At 33.3% G+C, this 20,937-nt stretch overlaps 1 protein-coding gene across 1 annotated transcript; it reads right to left on the minus strand.

Moving 5' to 3' along the window:
- Nucleotides 1-2,537: 2,537 nt before the first annotated feature.
- LOC145724504 (uncharacterized) lies at nucleotides 2,538-4,286 on the minus strand. Its single transcript, XM_081972820.1, has 2 exons — nucleotides 4,061-4,286; nucleotides 2,538-3,660 (listed from the first exon to the last, which is right to left on the minus strand). The coding sequence occupies exons 1-2, from the start codon at nucleotides 4,212-4,214 to the stop codon at nucleotides 3,071-3,073; spliced, it is 744 nt and encodes a 247-aa protein (XP_081828946.1). The 5' UTR covers nucleotides 4,215-4,286; the 3' UTR covers nucleotides 2,538-3,070.
- Nucleotides 4,287-20,937: the final 16,651 nt, after the last annotated feature.

Consider the following 20,937-nt stretch of genomic DNA (forward strand, 5'->3'; position numbering starts at 1 on the left):
TAAGATCAATTCGTAATTTTTAATTTATCATTTTCAAAATTTTCAAAAAGTGTGTTTTTTATGAAAATCGATTTGTTGGCATTTTTAAAGGCATTAAAGATCAATTTGCTATTTTTAAAAACTTAAAAAATTGTTGTGTTTTTTTACTGGAAATTGTTTTTTAGAATTTTTAGAGTCATCTAAGATCTATTTGTAATTTTATAATGGTCATTATTTTGTTAATTAGTAGCACCTTTTTGATCTTGTCCTTACTGAACACCCTGTATAAAAACATCTGTTATAAGTATACAATTTATGAATGAGTCAATTCAAAATGTCGACTTGATTCTGTAGAAATATATTAAGTAATTTCAATTAAGTCATAGAAAAAATAGACTGTAAAACTCATCCGAATGAGATTAATTTTAAAATTTCTTATGCCACATATGGACGTCTTTCGTCCTTTGTTGTTGTTTAACCACTTATAACGTTCAAACTTTTTTTCAAACATAGAGCAAATAATATAAAACGTGATTAAGCACAGATAATCCAGACTGTATCTGTCAGTTCGGTGTGTAGCAATCGCTGACAGCGAGTTACAATGGAATGAAGATTAAAAAGTGTGAAGGGAGCTTAATTTTTGACAAGAGCGGAATTAAAAGCGAAGGAAGTTTGGAAGGACACATGGGGTGGGTTTGAAATCTGACATTTTTATTAAACTCTCGGGGAAGGCGTGCATTCTGCAATTATCTGGTTTTTGAATAAGTTTGGTGCAGTTTCTTTGTTAGTTATTTGATGTGCGAATTGAAATATTTCGTGGCAATTTATGCGTGACGCAGCCTCTTGAAACCGGCTTAAGAATTCTAATCGTTTTCCCCGAAATCGAAATTAAATGGGGGAAGAAGCAATATCCGTTCGATGAAATTGTTATTAATATTTTATGATGGTCGTGATACAATTCGAAACGAGGACGAAAAGGCAATGGAGAATTATTACCGTTATTAGTAACGTTCAAGCAGTAATTTTAAATTTTAGTACGCAGAACCCTCTAAAAATGTTGCTTTTAATGGTGATAAATCGTGGATTTATTTCCTTCGTTACGAAGATATGACAGTCGGGGCATAAATTCCTTACGACTTGCATAAATTTAAATTACTCTTTATCAAAAGAACCGGACGTAGACAAGTTTGCGGGGTTTGATAACGTCCACAGGATGATTAGCTAGTTTCAACACGCGTGACGTAAGCCAGTGTTAAAATGCATGCCATTAATATGCTTTACGAATACATAAAAATGGGATAATAAAAATGAAGTTGAGTTTAGTCCCAATAACATTATTTTCAACGCGGTATGAGCGCCCCATTTTGGAGTTGGCGTGATTGGCTTAAAACCCACCCATAAATTTGTGGCCGGGACACGAAACCCAGCAAAACCTGCATGAAATTAAAAGATATTGCCTACAGTGTGTTATGGGTGTACGCAAGATATTAATTACAATTATTACGTTTGCGGTTTAGTCCTTTTCGTGCATTGTAAAACTATACACCGGTAATTTAAAAGAGTTTTAATTTTGAAATAAAACTAATTTTCAGCCAAATAAAATATTGAATATTTTTAGAAACAAACGGAAAAAATTATAATTAATCAAAAAAGAATGAAATATATACTGTTAAAATAATCAATTATTATTTTGTTGAAGGAGTCTTAAATTAAATGGGCATAAAAGTTTATTATACAGGGTGAATTAGGGTTTAACGACCAAACCTATACCATGCCTAGAGAATTGGATTTTAATCAGAATAATAATAAATATAAATAAAGTTGTGTCCTAAAATGCGTTGTTACCGAGATACAGGGTGATAAATTTTCAGATTTTTTATTCATTTTAGATTCATATACTTGAAATAGCAAGATTAATTTTTCTACATACAGTACTCTTTAGTATCTCCACAATTACAATGTACATATTGTAGTGAAAATTTACAGGGTGATAGTGGCGTTCTACAAAACAGTTTGGGAGGATAAAATGAGGATTGACCCCTGAAAAAGTATCACCTTGTACATTTACAATGTTTACATTGTGGAGATCCTAAGGAGTAGTGTATGTAGAAAAATTATTCTTGTTATGTCAAAAGTGAATGAGGCTTTATTACATAACCTTAAACCTTATCACCCTGTATCTAGGTAACAACGCATTTTCGGACACAACTTTATTACAACTTTCTGCTTAAAATCCAATTCTCTGGGCATGGTATAGGTTTGGCCGTTTAACCCTGTATATCAAAATTTTAAATTGCTCTTTAACTGGAAAAAAACAAAAACCTCAGAAAACTCAAAAATGAGGTGAGGTTGATAAAACAGTTGAAGTTGAGCTAAATTTAGACTAATCGGAATAAAAAAGTTGTAAAAGTCCAATTGAGAGATATGAAATTACTTCCGGAAATATCAGAAAAAAAACGTTTTAAAATTTAGTTTTCATCAGATACTTTACCATTTAATTTTTTATTATCAAAAACTCAACCCAAAACACATACAGGCAGGTAATAAAAATACATAAATATACAAATACAAATTTATGAAATTTAAATGACATCACAGTAAGTCAGTAAGTTATTGACTAGCAAGGCATTTTGAGTGTGATATAATGTGGTTTAGGAATTAACTTTATTAATGTTACGACTTTGGCTAGATAGATACAGTTAAAGCAACTGCATCTTTTATTGACAGTATTTTTCTAATAAAAAATCTAAATAAACTTGGTTTAAAAGTAACAAGCAAAAAATGCCATTACTACCCCAAAATAAAAAACTAGACGAATCTTATCCAACCAAACTGACTAATCGAAAATTAAAAATATGCCGTGGCAGTGCCGATCACGTCCTAATGCAAATTAAGATAATCGTGGCTCCTCAATTAAAATAAATTTGAATTTTATGAGCCACCGTGTTTTTTTGATGAAACTAGGCCTTATCGCCCGCCTAATTAAAATAAATTCGGTCGTTTAATGGTTCGTTGGTAGGCTGCTCCTATAATTGGAATCAATTCTACGCAACAAATAACATATTTACAAAAATGTACATTTCATCTTAAATTAATATGAGGAATGAGATGGAAGTTCTTGACTTTTTGTTTCATTTTCCCCTAATATTCCATCAATCAGCTCGAGAACTTTAAGCCGAAACTTTAAATTCTGTCTGTCAGTCATTTTCATAATGTCAGGTAAAAGGCTGCGCAGAAACAACATATTGGGATCGTCCCTTTCCACATTATTTCTCTCCACCATATTCTTGATGCATTCGGCAAATGTATCGTCCGCATCCGTACATTCAGTTCTGCGTTTTTTGCTCGATGACGCTTGATCATAAGAACCATAAAAATCTCCAGCCAACATCATATTATTAGTGGCAGGATCGAGCAATTCTGCTTGGTGAAAAATTTGACTCTTTGAATCGTCAAATTCTTCGTATTGGTTACTGAAGCTGTTGCTCTGGTTGTCTGTTGTGGTTTCTTGAGTGTCGCTATCTTCATTATCGCTAGCTTTCTTCGGTTTGACGTAAGGTCGTAGAAATTCAAGATATTCGCTCAAATAGTACTTTTTCCTCGAATTTCCTTTCGAAGATTTTTTCAAAGAGCGCAGGAAGGATCCTCGAATGTTTCTCCAACGTTCCCGGCAGTTGGCCGCTGCAAAAAAACACATAATCGTAACTTTTCTTAAAGAGAGTTTTAATTAATTAGGATAGACGACATCAAAGAGTATATTTTCTCTACCATTTTCCAACATTAAGCTAATTAATTTATTATATTAGACGGTTTATATTTTTATCTGGGAAGCAACCAAACATATGATTAATTTACATGTGCAACTATGTTCTAGATATCTATAAGCTGTCAAATTGACAGAATTAAATATTAGCAAACTTTGTTCCACATTATCCTTTCGTTTAATAAGTAGTGGTCTGAAATTTAAGTTTGTATGGTAAATAAGTAATAAGCATGAACGCGACTAACAATAAATATTATACTGTTATCTGAAATATTTCAAACTTCAATCACCTCTTATCATAGTTGTGATTTAACTCACCGGTATCATTGACTTCTTTCGAAATCGCCTTCCACGCTTTTTCAGTCAAATCTCTTTGGCTGTATTCTACAGTGGTTTGGTCCCATAAACAGGGATATTTTTCAACGATACGTACAAAGTTAATGTTAAATACCGGATCGTCGATCGGAGCCATTTTATTTCGATAACTTAACCAGGCAACGCTCGACGCTACACGCGACGAACATGAAATCGGTACTAAAGCGGAATAGCGCGGCAAGGGGAGGCCAGACAAGGCCAGGCAGGTTTTACGTCACGGTTTGTGACGCATGTGCATTTTCGAGATATTTGCGTGTTGCGGATAGTTTCAGTGTTTATAGGGTGATTCAGTTGTCGACACTCGGTCGTATCGAGAAACACAATAGTTTTAGAGAGTATTGAAATGCATAGTTTAAAATTAAATATACAAGGCGTTTCATAAAGAAGTCACATCAGAAAAATCAACTCATCTTTTATAGCTTTATTGCGTGGTATTTGACAGTTTGCAGCATTTTGACGTATGGAACTAGCTCCAAAGACACCTTCTTCTGTCAAAAATCCTGCTCATAGTGCTCTAAAAAACATTTAATGTGATCTTTAACTGATTGTTGAACATTTTGTCATTTTATAGCTTCATGGACAGTTTTCAAGTTTATGACAAATTGAAATATGCTAATAATTTCTATTCATGGACCTATAAACAAGCATTTAATGTGATTTACAACTATAACAGCGCTTTAAGCAGGTTTTATAGCTTTATGGAGTGGTATTTGACAGTTACCACCATAGTGACTTATAAGGCGAATTTCCTCGACTAAACCCCTCAAACCAGGTTGAGATTAAACTTAACCACTGAATTTTCCTTGACTTATGGTCTAAACCATGACGTCAAACTTAACCAGACGACCTAACCTGCCTTGGACGATGATTTGCCCGCATAGTTAGGTTTGTTAGGTTAAATTCGTGCCAACAGGAGCTGTTAAAAGTATTAATGTTGTCACATGATTATCCATATTAAACGTCAAAAAAATTTGGTGACAACATTGCTCGGCGCATGCGCACTCCGAACTTTTTGACCAATAACGTCAAGCGCTAATGTCAACGACAATCAACATACATAATTCAATTACACACCGTATGCCATTGGATTCGACCATATTTGACTGCTTGTTATCACTTTGCGGACTCTGGCAAACAATTTCTCATAGATAGATAGATAGAAAGATAGATAACAGCTTTTATTTAAAAAAAAGAATTACAGGGTAATTATGTTTAAACACGTCAAAGAAGAAAAAAGTATCTAGTATCAGTGGATAGATTTATACATATTTAACTTATTGTTAAGAACGTTGCACTTTTTGAAAGAACTCCTCAAAATTGTAAGGTTCGATGAAAACGAGAAGATTAAACAAATCCTTTTTAAACTTACCCAAACCTTGTGTTTCTCGAAGCTTTCTAGGTAAAGAATTAAAGCATTTTATCGAAAAATATGTACACTGTTTTTCAGTTAAAGTTAACTTGTGTTGGGGAAGGTTGTACTGATTCTGACTGCCTCTTGTGTTGTGTGAGTGATTGACTAAGAAACGTTCAAATAAATTTGGATTTCGTTTTAAAAAAAATATGTGTTCAAAAATAGATATTGCTGGCAAAGTTAGAAGATCATTATTTCTAAATGCATTTCGACAAATAGTTAACGGTGGCGACTTGGCGATTATTCTTAGTGCGACTTTTTGGTTAGTGAACAGCAAGCTTATGTTAGTGCTGTTTCCCCAGAATATGATATTGAATTTAAGCAATGAATACACTGTTCCATAACAAGCAATTCTTAATGTGTCTAAGCTACAGTGTTTAGCTAAAATTCTCAAAGCATAGCATGCCGATGATAGTCTGGCGCTCAATCCGTCGACATGATAACTGTACGTCAGGCCAGCATCTATCTGCAGCCCCAATAGTTTGGTATTATTACTTATAGGTACAGTGTTAGTCTTGAGAGTTATGCTTTGTGGAAGTTCCACTCGTTTTGAAAATGATACACTGGGTTTTATCCATATTTACAGTAAGATGGTTCTGACTAAACCACCTCTCTATGTGCTCGAAATGGTATATACAAAGTTCTTCAAGAGAAACAAATGTTTTTGCGTGCATTACCAAATTGGTATCATCAGCATAACTGACCAGGCGACCGTTCTGGAACACAACATTTAATGGAAGATCGTTAAGAAATATTGTGAATAAAAGTGGACCTAGAATGCTACCCTGCGAGTGATACATAATTTGCTAGATTTGACTTGTTCTTGGTGAGCATACAACTTAACACTTTGCGTTCTATGCATCAAATATGATTCTAGCCAAGAATAAGCAGCACCTCCTATTCCGTATTTTTTCAGCTTTTCTAGAATAATGCTGTGGTTCAAGCTATCAAAAGCCTTTGAGAGGTCTAGAAAAAGTCCACAGACCTTCTCGCCCCTCTCCAAAGCCTCCATTAGAGGTTCAATAAATTCATTCAAGTGCGGTCTCTATTGATTTTCCCTTCATAAAACCATGTTGAAAATTATTTAGTAAATTATTGCTAGATAGATACAGCATTACTCTAGTGTACATGGCTTTTTCAAATAGTTTGGCAAACGATGATTGGACACTGATAGGGCGGTAGTTTGATACCATTTCTTTGTTTCCTTTCTTAAAGATCGGGGTAACTACGGAATGTTTTAGATCTTCAGGAAATAAGCCATTTTTGTTTATTATATGTTGCAGAGGGAAGCATATTTCATTTATACATTTTTTTAGCAGAAAAATTGGTACCTCGTCTTCATCAGAGCTGTTCTTATTTTTGAATTGTTTCACAATTTTGAGTATTTCATTCGTACTTACCGGAGGTAAGTAGATAGATAAAATTGCAGAAAAGTCAGGACATGTGTTCTGGAAAGTATGGAACTGTGACCCATTTGAGCACGTCATAAAATATTTATTAAATTTATTCGCCAGTGTCAATAAGTCCCCTTCAGGGATGATGTTGTTATTTTGGTGATATTTTCCATGTAGTTTTTGGTTTATTATCTGTAGACTCATAGACTCGGCCCGATATATTGGGTTTATAAAACCCCATATCTGACCATATTACGATCACAACCCAGATTCAAAGTCATTCTTACTTAATTTTTTTGGGTATTTTCTGCTACTCTTGTTAGGCTACCTGCTAAGAGTTTTTGAAGTTTCTACGGTAATAACTCTCCTAGTGCATATTTCTTTATTTGTAATTCCTTAGTTGAAATATCAAGTGTGACAGATGAGTTAAATTCTCGACATTTTATTACTACAGACCAAATGAAGTACCGGCTGTTACACTCATTAATAAAACGCTAACACGAAATGGCATTCAAATTGAAGCGCAACTTCCCGGAACCAACAACTCAATTTACCTTTCATTATTAATCGAACCGGTCCGCAAAATTACAATATTCAGCGACATACTCTTTAATTAACATTGATAATGTCATAATAATAACATGCTTGCGATATTTCATAAAATTAGCGACTATTCACGTAGACGTGTAGCGCAATAAATGAAATATTTATTATTGCCCAAGCCCAGTTTGTGTGACAGGATGGGGTCGTTAAGTCGTTCCTACATATTATAAACGACTCGTATATACTGAAATGAGCCGATTAAGAAAAATTCCAAAGATTATGCTTGTATAGTTGGGTATTTGTCATAATAATATTCAGGAATTCAGTAAACAGCTTTTTAAATAGACTTGCTAATTGTAGGAGATAACCAAACTCGGGGAGATAGTATAGGAAAAAGCGTAGCTTTATTAGGAACATCTCTAATTAGATTTGCAAGTAAGGCTGGGAAAAACAGAAGCCGCACATAATTTTCCATGAACAAATTGTAGGTTTCATTAAGAAAATGTCCAATTAATTCGACTGATATATCGCTAGTTCGAATGCCAACTATCCCACACACACACATACAAGACAAAACAAGAAATCCTTTAATAATAATTATTTTCATCTGTTGTAAAATCATTTGGAAACTGGAGCAAATGTAATGAATCAAGACTAGGATAAATGGTGGATTAGGGTGAAATATTGTCTACTATTATAATAACTACTAATGGCTAAGCTATTTCAAATAGACGTTTGCTAAAATTCTACCAACGACTTGAAGACTCAACCAATTTCATAGCTCATTATTTATTTAGCTAAGCTCTGTACACCCCTTAATCTGACAATCCATCGGGGTTGATAAATGATAGGAGATGATCCCGCGATAAATTTATATGGTACAAAGAGACTGCAAACCTTTGCCCAAGCCATCCGTCTATCTGAAATCTCGAACCGGGCACACTATAGTATACAATCTACATGTTATTATACATTAGATACGTAGACGACGTGCATACACAATGGCGTCCTGTAAATTATGCCTTATCAAGCTGTGTCGCCGCATATCAAATTCATGCTCGTTCTTTAAATGCATTCCTGCCAAGCGAACCCTCTGTAATTAGTTTCTGGGGTATGTCAGATAAACAATTGCGACTGAACCTCCGAATCTTTAGATCGAAATAACTGATTTTGATTGCCGTTAATTTATAATACACTCAAGTATTTGTGTATATTTTTTTCGTTTTAAAAGTTTAAATATAAATAAATATAAAGAATGAACATACATCTAATCTTAACTTTTTACTTTTTTTAATCAGGGCATAACCTTTCTAACCTTCCTAGTCTTACTCATGTTTTTACAACTGACACATGTCCTCTGTTACTTAAGGCAGTGTTGCCTAATTCACAGTAATCACAAATATTATGGATATGTTATTTAGAAATACAGGGTGGTTCAGTTTTAAATGTCACTAATTGACCAAACGATAGCCCATCAAAAAAATAAGTTGACATGCATTATGTCATTTTCCTGAAGAACGCTTCCTAAGAAAGACACACAGACTTCTAAAGTTCAGTTTTAAAAATAGTTTTTTTGCTACAACTGTCAGACCGTTAGACCAATTTTGATCAAATTTGGAACAAGTACACTGAAAATAGTCAAAAACAGGATTTTTTAACTAATGTTTACTGGCGTTCAATTTTTTAGACTATAAGTAGTGTAAAACTGATCATTCAATTCAACCTTCTTTTTTTATTCAATTAAATTAAACACTGGTAACAGTCCGAATTTTCGGACTAATTTAATTCTAAAAATTAGTGTTTAAGACTAATATCGTAGCATTTAATGCCAAAATTGTTTACTTTCATCAATGAAGAGTCTGAAACTATAAAAAATAGTTTTAAAATTCGATTTTTCAGTTTTATAGCACAGTGCAGCGTCTAGAAGTCAATTTAATACTGACAAAGCGTGAAATGGCATGTTTAAACCTATGGAAAATGTAAAAATAGTTTTTTAAGTCTGCTATGTCAAAAACTTGGTCAAGATAACCCTAAAACTCGATTTTCCAAGCTGAAAGCAGTTTTAAAGCCCTAAAAATAATCCAGAGTTCTAAGAAAATGAAAAGCAAAGTAAAAAACCTGAAAAGTTAGTCTTTAAGTCAATTTTCATGAATCTAATATCAATATACTGTATTTAAGACTATTTTCAAGACTATGAAAACTTTAAGCTTTTGATGTCACTTTGGTGTCCAAGTCAATTTTCAAGGTTGAAATGTGTGAATTTGTAGTCAAAAATTCTACATAAATTAGTTTCTCATGGCTACAAGTCAATTTTCACTACTAAAGTTTTTCAACTTATCTGAAAAATATAACGACTGACTACAAAGACAGTTTTTAAGCCTCTCAAGTCAATTTTCACAGTTTCCAAGTCAATTGTCAACGCTAAAGTCTTTCAATTTGTCTGAAAACTGTGTAAACTGGTTAAAAAGACAATTTTTAAGCCTCTCAAGTCAATTTTCACAGTTTCAAAGTAAATTTACTGGTTTCTAAGTCATTTTCAAAACTGAAGTCTTTCAATTTGTCTGGAAACTATGAAAAGTAGCTACAAAGAATTTTTTTAAGCTTCTTAAGTCAATTTTCACCGTTTTCAAGACAATTTTTTAAAGTTGGTTTTGGGTCTTTGAACGTAATAATTATTTCGTAAACGAAGTTTCAAAACATAATTTCATAAGAGATACTTATTTTGTCAAATTGAACAAGTAAAGTAAAAAAACCTGAAATTTTTGAAAAATATCCAGTGACGTAGAGAATAAAGCAGAAAAGTGAAAACCATCTTTCTGTATTCACACCACTGGACAGTTTTGACAAACGTCATTAACATCACATAATGAATATTGATTCTAAATTTGATTAAAATTGCTCCAGCGGTCTGACAGTTATGACAAGAAACCGATTTTTTAAACTGAACATTTATGGACTGCATTTTCCTTGGGAAGCATTTTTCAGGAAAATGACATAATGCATGTCAACTTATTTTTTGATGGGCTATCGAATGGTGAATTATTGACATTTAAAACTGGACCACCCTGTATAATAGTTATACTGTTTTTTTTTCAATTTAATAAATAATAAAAGTAGTTTATTTCCAACAGACAAATGCCCACTTACAGTAAATTGATAAATACTAAACGTAATTCAAACTAAAAAGAGAAGAAAAATAATACAAATACGAGACAAAAGTCGAGAGATTTGCTAACTATTTTCTATTTTCATCAGTAGTTTAAAATAGCTACTTTCCAGTATATTAAGTGTAATTTTCTTTAAATAAAACACCCCGTATTTCTTTTTTTTTATTGTTAAACTATTTTGATAAAAAAAACAGTTTAATACAATAAGCTAATACAGTTAGTTTCATTGAAATAACATGTAGTAAGAAGATGTTTGCTATTAAATCATAGAATAATTATTTTAATAAGAAACGTAAATAAATAATTACTACTAACCCTTTTTTGATGCTCTTGGCAACGTGGTAAAGCACCTATTGCGCACAAAGAAGTTTTGGATCGTTTTCCAACTAGTGTATGTGCATCAGTGTTGCCAGGTCTGAAAAAAATTCCCCATCTCTGAAGAATTCGAATCACATTTGGTTATTTGGGGACAACTTTTAAATTTTTCTGAAACTTGGGTAAACAGTACAACGCTTCATTTAACTTATTCATTACGGCAACAAAACAAATGTGCAACACACTCTAAATAAAATTAAAAATCAATATTTTAAACAAAATAGAAGTCAAAAAATACAAAACAACACAAAAATATGTAAAAACCGACCGACTTGTTAAGTTACATCTAATTAAAACTGTATATTCATATGAATAAACATGTAGTGGGTGTTTGTGACTACTACAGTAAATTAACCAAATGACTGGATATGCTGTCATTGGGGTTTAATTAAATTACTATTAATTTGCAAAAAGTACACAATCGAATGCTTTGCAAATACAAAAATAAAATTAACATCAGTGCGTTTTACCTTTGTTACCGAATGAATATTCATCAAGTCGTATAAAGTTAGAAATGTATGTACGTGTTTTTACAAAGTGAACATTTCCATAAAATTAACAACTTAATAATTAAAATTTTTATAAACCACTCCATGTTGATAGTTTAGTCGTAAGTTATTGATGTTTGCTGGATTGCATTGGTTAAAACCCGCTGTTACTATCCAGCAAATGAATGTTTAATTACGAAATAATACATTATAATTATTTACCTTTTTGTTAGTTTGTACATTATTAATGTATGCGTAGCATCAATAATTATTGTTTGTTGTATCATAATAGATTCGTTATAGATAATAAGCACCCATATGACATTCGACATTATCCCTAGAAATAATTATAGCTACGTCACTCGAAGCTATATTAATTTTCCGTTTCTGACATCCCCTATAAGTAATTAATGCCCCGACTTCCAAGGCTATGCGATAAAACCTCATTTTTGATATTAATCAAAGGGTTAATATTGGTATGAATTTACCGGAAAAATTCTAAGCTTAGTAAAGCTTTACGGGAATTCTTGAAAGGAATAAATATTTATCAAACAAAACATTGGGGCCTGCATTTTTCATCATACGGGTCATACATTTATTCAACTTCCGTCTATCCTGCAAGTCGTTATCAAATAATATATTCACGCCTCGAGACTATGGAATTCGAATGTGGCCGTTTAAATCTATCTATTACAGGCATCTGTTAGATTCATTAGCTCATTATTAGATTATCCCATATGAAGATCGATGGTTTATAAGTAGGTGAAATAAGACATTCTTAAGGCGGACGTATGCATGCAAAGAAGTTGTAAAAACCGGTAAGCACCATATCTTAGTGTCCCTCGAATTCCGTTTGGAAACATCGCGTGAGCGCTGCTTCGTTAAAAATGAGAAATCAGATTTAAAAGCACTTTTTTATAGTCTGGAAACATGCTAAAGTTAATCTGCATCAGAACGGCAGATTCTTCTTGAATAGAATTATGAATGAGGCACACAGAAAAGTTTTAAATATATTATAGGGGCAATGTTTTCCAACAGACGAATACTTGGAAATATTTGTGCGGTAAAGTCCTAGTGTCGACCAGACCCAGGTCAAACTTTTGAACCTAAGCTCCACCCACAGCTGTGCAAATGGCCATTGGTCAGTTTAGAACCATCTCCATCCCTTTCAAGGTTTCAGTAAAATCTTCCTTAGCCACCGTAGTTATGCCTATTTCTCCGACACAGGCATGTGTTTAGGCAAAGTACCTGTTTCTTTGCAGCAAAAAGACTAAGGCATGGCCGTTACTGACTTAGTTTCTAGAAATTATCATATGACCACTATTTTTAGTACAGTTACGTTTTGTTGGTTCCAGTAAAATTTGATTTTAACTTGACATAGTTGTAAGTTGTATTTAAGCTGCTCCATTTTGTCAGTTGTAGCCTTAAACACCTGTTCTCAGTACTTCTAGCCTCAAATTCTTGAAAGCAGAGAGCTGAAGTCTAAATAGAATGTGACAGCAGGGTGCGTATTCTTGAAACGAGGAAAGGGAATTATCAACAGAAAGTCCTGTAGAATGTGACAGGAACCCGCCATTATCAGCTTCTTTTCTCACATTCTATTAACACTTGATAATTCCCTTCCTTCGTTTCAAGAATACGCACCCAGAAGCTGACACTGACAGGTTTCTGTCACATTCTGTATAGATTTTTCCTTCCTCGTTTCAAGAATACGCACCCTGGACACCTGTAGGTGTCCCCTGCAAGGCTTGGGATTTCCACCCACTGTTTTCTTAGTGTATTGCTGGTTTTATCTGGTTCTAGGTAAATAACAACAATTTTCTGGAAACTGTTCTTGCCTTCGATTCACTTCAGTGTCTGGATTTCTAGATACAGAAAATCATCAAATCATTATTTGGCAGCTAAATTTCCTATACTTTATTATGAAATCTCTGATTATCATATGTGTTCTTACTGACGCACAGTGTTTAGTTTTGCCACGTCCTTCTTGATGGTATTATCAAAAGATATAGAAACATTGTGCTACCATATATCGATTTTGCCATTTTTTGAGAATATATTCCAATACAATCTGCACATGTAAAAACAACAGAAAAAATGTTAAACCAAGACTGGTCTTGCAATATTAACCTTAGCTAAGCACAATCCGCACGTAACTAATCGTATTAGCGCGGAACATACTGCAAACGGCTACCAGGTTAAAACTATATTTGTCTTAATCACACTCGGTAGCGTTTTTTCCTATTAAGTCGATTAAAATAAAAACTACAGCAGATGTTCGAGTATACGATCCCATACAATCAAGTAATCATCGCCTTTAATAATGTATGAATTAATTAACTACCTAAATTGGTCAAAGGAATCCGATCGTCAGGGTTCAGCATACTTTGTGCCAAACAACTTTCTACCTTAAAATTGTTCATCCACCTTTTAAGAGCGCCTTCACTAGGCTTCCAATATCTGCTCATCCGACATTATCGCACTTAAATACCGTATTTAGCCTTAAAAAGTCGAAACCCGGGCTGCCTCATTACCATTTTAACATTTAATGAGCGGACGTTAAAAATATTATTAATTAATGAGATATTGAACATTATCCAGCTTTTTCGTTTATTAATTAAAATTTAATTGCGAGTGTTTGTTTGTGCGTATACACTTTAGGAAATAATGTTACAACTTAAAAGTTTGTTTATTTGTGATGTTTCAATTTTTAATTAAGGATTTTAAAGAGAGATGTTGTGGTTGTTTTTTTTTTATCTTTACATGCACTTTTTGTACGCTAATTGCTCTAGTAAAATTGATACAAGATTATTTTTTAAGCTGAATGCTTATTTAGGCAAAGGTCTGACCCTGACCCTTCCAGTGCATAATTTTGTTCACGAATATGTTAAATCTAATTGTCCATGTATTAGCCACAGCATGAAGGCGCGTTATTTTTTATCGGCGTGGCAATCAGTGACGGAAAACCCATTATGTACGGTGGATTAAAGCAATTTTTGACTGAAAACGTAATTTGTTCCAATTTAGCAATAATTTCCGCTTTCGGCTTTGATCGGACGAACAAAAAATCTAATTTGTTTTTCGTGTGGGCGCCTCATCAACGCCCCAACTGTCTTTGTCAGCAAATTGACCTATTCACCGCTATAATCGAGCGAAAACCGTCTATCTAGGACATCCTTTGATCGCCAAAACAAGAAAAACTAATTATCCCTTCAAATCCATAAAACATATTGCATACAATATCCATCAGAGACAAACCCACGTCAGAACCGTCATACCTGGTAACGTTTTTGTATGTTTTCCGCCCTCTTGGCGAGTATTGGGATATTTCAGGGTTGCCGAATAAATTTCATATATTTCGATCGACATGTTGGCCACGTGTCGCCTGAACCTGACATTTTATACGTTCCTTTGTGCGAAAGCCCTTTTTATAAATAGAGGAAATAATGTGATCGTATACTGGGGCGCAGGCAGAAATTGACACGGGCCTGATTCATTTCCGATATTTCTATGGAGATAACGTTACGTTGGGCGTAGTATCTGGTCAAGCATATTTTAGCGTTTCCATTTTCTAATGGTATCAAGTCACAGGGGAATTTAAATAATAACTAGGTACTTTTAATTCGGTGATAGAATACCTAGAAAATACTGCAATATGTGGTGTATACGTGGTTCTCCAATTTTCAATCGCATTTCCGGTTATAGCAAAAGTGAGAACCAACCCTGAAGTTTATTTTAAATGTATAGTGGTAATTTATTTTAAATAATTTTAATTAGTTTCAGAAATTTTGTGATTTTACGTTTAATCTAAAACTAGATCTGAGATGTTTAACGTCTTATTTTAAAATTACTGTTTGTTTTAAAAACTGCGGTGTGTTATTTTTGACTTTTTTATTTGCTGGAATTTGCACACACATACTGTTCAAATAGACTTCACTTAATATTAAAAAATACACCAAAACGTCAAATCACAGAAACAGTTCAGGTAAGGTTCGGTAATTAATCAGATTATACTTTTATTTTATTAAAATAAGTTAGTTTCCACTTTCCTATGTCCAAATTCTGTTTTCGATGTTGCCGTATCAATCAAAATTAACTAATTTTTGTCTCTAAAACCGTTTTTTAATTACTCGCAGGTTTTTTGGTAATTCTTCTTAATATATTTCTGTATCTATATTTCCTTCTTCCGATTTTCAGATAATTCACAACCAAATTGAAACAATAATTAGTTTTTTGTGCTTATTTTACCTAATATAAATTCCTTTGGTGTAAATAAGCTTTTTGCTGTGCATTGGAATTGTTCTGGAGCAAACTGGCAATTGCCAAAATTTCAGTTTTTTACAATATATGCATTTGTCTACTTTTTGAAACATTGTAGCTCCTTTATTTTAACTCCTATCAATTTTACTAAACAATAGAAACAGCTTGAAAAATACTACAAAATGAGCCAAAATTGGTATCTCCAAATTTTTGACATTGTTTCAAGGTTTCCAACTTAAAAATTGCCGTAAATGCTTTGATTTTGACTTTCAAACGTTAAAAATTTCCTTATTAAAGTGCTTGTTTCAAAATCAATCAATTGTCAACCATCGGTCAAATAAACCAGAGAATGTGTTGATCATTAAAATTATTGACGTAAAGAATATTTAGGTTATTAATAAGAAGAAACACTTTGCTTGTAATGCTCCAAAATAAAAATAAAATTTAGCCAATTTTCGCCAAGAACTTATTAAGGTATATCCTTATATCCATCAATAAATTTAAGATATTGGCTTCCAAAACTTTTAGACAAACAATATAACAGTAACAAGATTTTTAAAAGTTTTTCAGTATTACGCACGGTTAACGTATGGTATATCAATTTGAAAATAAATATTACTCACATTAAATTGATTTAGGATTAAATCGTGAGTTTCCTTTTTGCATCAGGCTAAATATATTACCGTGAAGATAAAGGGGCCGGGCTAATATCAATAAGCAATTTAAATTTTTTCTGTATTCGACGCTAAAATTGCCTGCCTACTATGCCTAAACTATAATTAGACGAATGCGTAGATGAAGTCAGTAAATTCAAAGCTTCGGCTGGGAAAGTACGAGATTACATCAGGCTCACGAAGGAGTTTTAACATTTATTCTATAAGCTGACATTTAAGTTTAATCGTTTCTGAAATCTTAATTGTTTATTCGACGGCATAAATTATCGCTAAGATAACGCTTTATGGTAATAAACATGGGCTTCAAAATGGCACTCCTCTACACCCAGTTTAACAAAAAGCGACTTAAATATTCAAACGGTTTTACTATTCCTCGAAGCTACATTGACTCACCCATTACAATAATTAATATGGACGAGGAAAAAAACTCATCACGTAATATTGAATTAAATCAGCATTCATTCATCTCTCGGCGAATGGGAGTTTAAAAGAAAATTAGTCGAGACAAGGACGAATACATGACAGTGAAAAAACGATAACGAGAAACGGAGAGAGATGGAACTTAATACTTCGTGCGATGGGAGGTCTCGGAATTGCACAGTAGGGGAGATCGGGGATAAAAGAAGATTAATAAGCAGAAAATCGTATTCATTAATATTAATATTTTGTACCGGGTCTTTATAGGTTATTAGGTTTTGCTGAATTTAAATAAGAATTTTGGCATGTAGGTAGGGTGCCTTCGCATTTCTACTACCCAGCTACTGCTTGGGAATTTCCAATCACATTTCCCTTACTTGCTATAAAGCTGGAGGAAATGGATGATAAAGTCCCATTCAAATAATTGTTACTTACCCAACACCCACTTTTTTTCAAAAACAGTTCAATAATTCTGATTAGACCTGACAGTGCACAGTGTCACAATCGAATGAAGCTATAATGGCATCGTCATGACAAAGAATTCCAATTTCGTCTCCTTTTGTTCTACGGTCCCCCACGTTCGAAACAGCTGCTCCACGTGGGAATTATAGGCACTTTGCTGAAGGCACTAAATTGTATCTCACTTGAATTCAGCGACGCTGAATTTATGCCTGATAAATACGCTTTATTAGAGTTACGCTCGTGGGGTGTGCCGCATAAATTTATTTTTGGGCGTAGATGGGACGAGGGTATCTCACACAGAGATCCCATATAGTTTCCAATAATGGTTAGTCGTTCATTTATTAAAACATTATCTACCTGTAAAATAATTGTTAGTAAAGAAAAATTGTTGGTGTAAAAATGTAAAAAAAAACATGACAATGACTATACAGGGTGGTCCAGTTTTAAATGTCAATAATTCACCATTCGATAGCCCATCAAAAAATAAGTTAACATACATTATGTCATTTTTCTGAAAAAGGCTTCCTAAGGAAAATACAGTTCTTCAAATTTCACTTTCAGACCGTTAGAACATAACTGTCAGACCGTTGAATCAAATTTGAAACAAGCACTCTAGAAATTAATACTCATTATGAATGACATTTGCCAAAATTCTTCAGAAGCATAGACGAACATATAACGAAAAAAAGACTTAAGAAGCTTAAAAAATTTTATTGTAGCCAGTTTTCATAGTTTTCAAATAAACTGAAATTCTTTAGTTGTGAAAATTGATTTAGAAAAGATAAAAATTGATTTCAGAAGATTAAAAATTGTGTTTCTAACCAGTTTTCATACACATCCAGAGACTTTAATATTCAAAATTGACTTGTTTACATAAAAAAACATTTTTTTCTAGAATTGTTTATTACAAATTCATACATTTAAACCTTAAAAATTGACTTGAACGCCAAAAAATGACAATTTGAAAACAAATTTCAATATTTTAGTCTTGAAAATAGTCTTAGATACAGAACATTGACATTATATTCATAAAAATTGTCTTGAAAACTAACTTTTCGTACTTTTTACTTTGCTTTTCATTTTCTTAGAATTCTGGACTATTTTTAGTGCTTCAGCTTGGAAAATCGAAGTTATTGACATAGCAAACTTAAAAAAACAATTTTTACATTCTCCATAGACTTAAAATATCATTCTAAGCTTTTTTACTATTAAATCGACTTCTAGACACCTCAGTGCTAAAAATTCAAGTATTTCTTAAAAATCTAGACTGTTTTTAGTGCTTTAAGATGCTTCAAAACTATCTTTTGACTTATCAGGCCTAAAAGCCAGTTTGGACACTGTCCATAGTCTTGAAAATGTCATTTCAAGCTTCTTCACTATTAAATTGACTTCTACACTCATAGGTGCAATAAATTGTAGCATCTCTAAGAAATTCAGACGGTCTTTAGTGCTTTTTAAGACTGGAAAATCGAGTTTAAGACTTTTTCCAAAAGTCGAGTTTCTTCAGTAATAAAAGTAAAAAAGTTTGGTACTAAATGCTACGATATTAGTCTTGAGAAGTAAAATAGTCCGAAAATTTAATTTGCTTGTAGTCTTGTTTCAGAAAATTGAGTTGTACACCAATTAAAGTTCTGAAAATTGACTTTTGGACTCTCTTTAGTCCTAGTAAAGTTAGTTCTAGCCTTAAAAATCAACTTTTAGATTGTTTTTAGTAGCAAAAAATGAGTTTCATGTACTTTGTCTTCATTTCCGGACTGTTTTTAGTTTTTACCAGAAAGGCAGTCTGAGAAAACGAATTATGAGACTATTCCTAGTAGTTAATAACAAATTTTTAGACTATTCAGTACAAATTTGGACTCTCACAAGTCTTGAATGTTCAGTTTTACACTATAAAAGGATTTTTTAAATTGAAATTTGTTGGGCTGTATCTTAGGAAACGTTTTTCAGAAAAATTACATAATGCAAGTCAATTTATTTTTTGATTGGCTATCGAATGGTGAATTATTGACACTTAAAACTGGACCACCCTGTAGAAATGTAAGAGTGCTACTGCAAAAAGTAAGCATGTTGTTTAAAACTTTTAGTTTAGAAAAGATCTACTGATAAAGTACACGAAATGCGTCAAATTGCTACGGGTCCATCTAAACTAATTTGCATCGAAGTGGAAATTGCAGAACTGATACGGGCAAATTTGCACGAAAACTATCCAGTTACAACCGTTCTAAAACGGAGAAACAGAGAGAATATTAAGTTCGTCTGACTTCGTCCCCTCAAAACCGAATCATGCGGCTGGAAAGGATGGATAAAGCCTTCTTGCTATATCCTGGCCATGACAGGTCGCTTGTATCCATTGCTCGAGTGCAGAGTGGGCGTTTCATCTTCAAAACATGGAAAATCCAGCATCCGCTTTTTACCGTTCCTCCCTAGAAGTTTCACATGTTTATTGCTTCGTCATATCGACAAAGTCTATACCTTATTTGAAAGCTATTCAGAGACATCAAATTTAAATTTCCTCTTCTTTTCGTTCGCCCATTTACGAGTACCATTCAAGTGTCGATCTTGTTTATGAAAGAGGGCTTTGCTTACATGGAATTCATATCGAATCGAGACCTGAAATTCGATGTCGCACAACGGGAACTCGAAATATAGGCATGGCTGACGACGTTGAATTGAATCGTTATTTCGAACAATCACGCTTGATCCTTCGTCACTGAATTTAATCATTTGAACACGCAGAGGGAGAAATGTAGATGGAGAAAAGGGTAACTAATTAATACTAAATCGTGCGAAACTTTAAACTGATATGAACAAGCTGTAACTGTCCTGAACTTTTCGACACGCAAAACAAACTTTGCAATAACAAGGATGATACGTACAACTGCAGTGGCTGTCCATTACTCCAACATAAAGTTCCTGTTCGGGAGTGAACCTACTTGTGCCGGTGACGGTTGACCTCCTTCGGCAGTATTAAACTTTAATATAAACGACTGTTTAGCAAACAAGATAGGGCTGTTCGCAGATTTCCGTATTAAACTTCGAAGGGCAAACGTGATAATTCTAGGAAACTTGGGTAATTATCGGCCAGACTTTGGAAACTTTATGCAAAATTTTGCATGCCTTTGGAACGATATCGAAAAACTGCTTTGGGATTTTATGTTAGTCCCTCAACAATTCTCTTTATAGTTACACTATAAAAGCGAATGAGATTTTTTGAATGCGCCATCTTAACACGTATAAAGTTTGCTGTTTTTTGATTATATCCTTTGGAATAGTCAACATTGATGGCAAACCAAAAAACTTGATTGAGAAAAGGAGTCATTCAAATTATAATATGCGGATTAGTAGAAAGGAAACCTTTGTAAACCAAGACACATTAGAATATCAGAAACATTATCGTCGTTTATTATATTACGCCATCCTACCCGTACAACGCAACGACTTGTTTATTAGGAGGAGATTAGAAAAAAATGGTCGTTATAGACCAGAAAAACGTACGTCGTTCCACAAATAGTGGTTAACAAATCACAAAATGAAAGGTTTACGAGTGACAAGGATGAACAGGAACGGAAAAAGTGGCATGCATACCCCCATGTTACGTAAATAACAATAACCCACTCTTCAGATAAAGG

This window comes from Ips typographus, linkage group LG2 (genome assembly GCF_016097725.1).
Source record: "Ips typographus isolate SLU linkage group LG2, UJ_Ityp_2.0, whole genome shotgun sequence".
Lineage (NCBI taxonomy): Eukaryota > Metazoa > Arthropoda > Insecta > Coleoptera > Curculionidae > Ips > Ips typographus.

Excerpts from the sequence above, each read along its gene's own strand:
- LOC145724504 (XM_081972820.1), bottom strand. The coding sequence starts at position 4,214 with ATGGCTCCGATCGACGATCCGGTATTTAACATTAACTTTGTACGTATC. Across the intron at positions 3,661-4,060 it reads GAAAGAAGTCAATGATACCG|CGGCCAACTGCCGGGAACGT; the intron begins GTGAGTTAAATC and ends GTTTTTTTGCAG.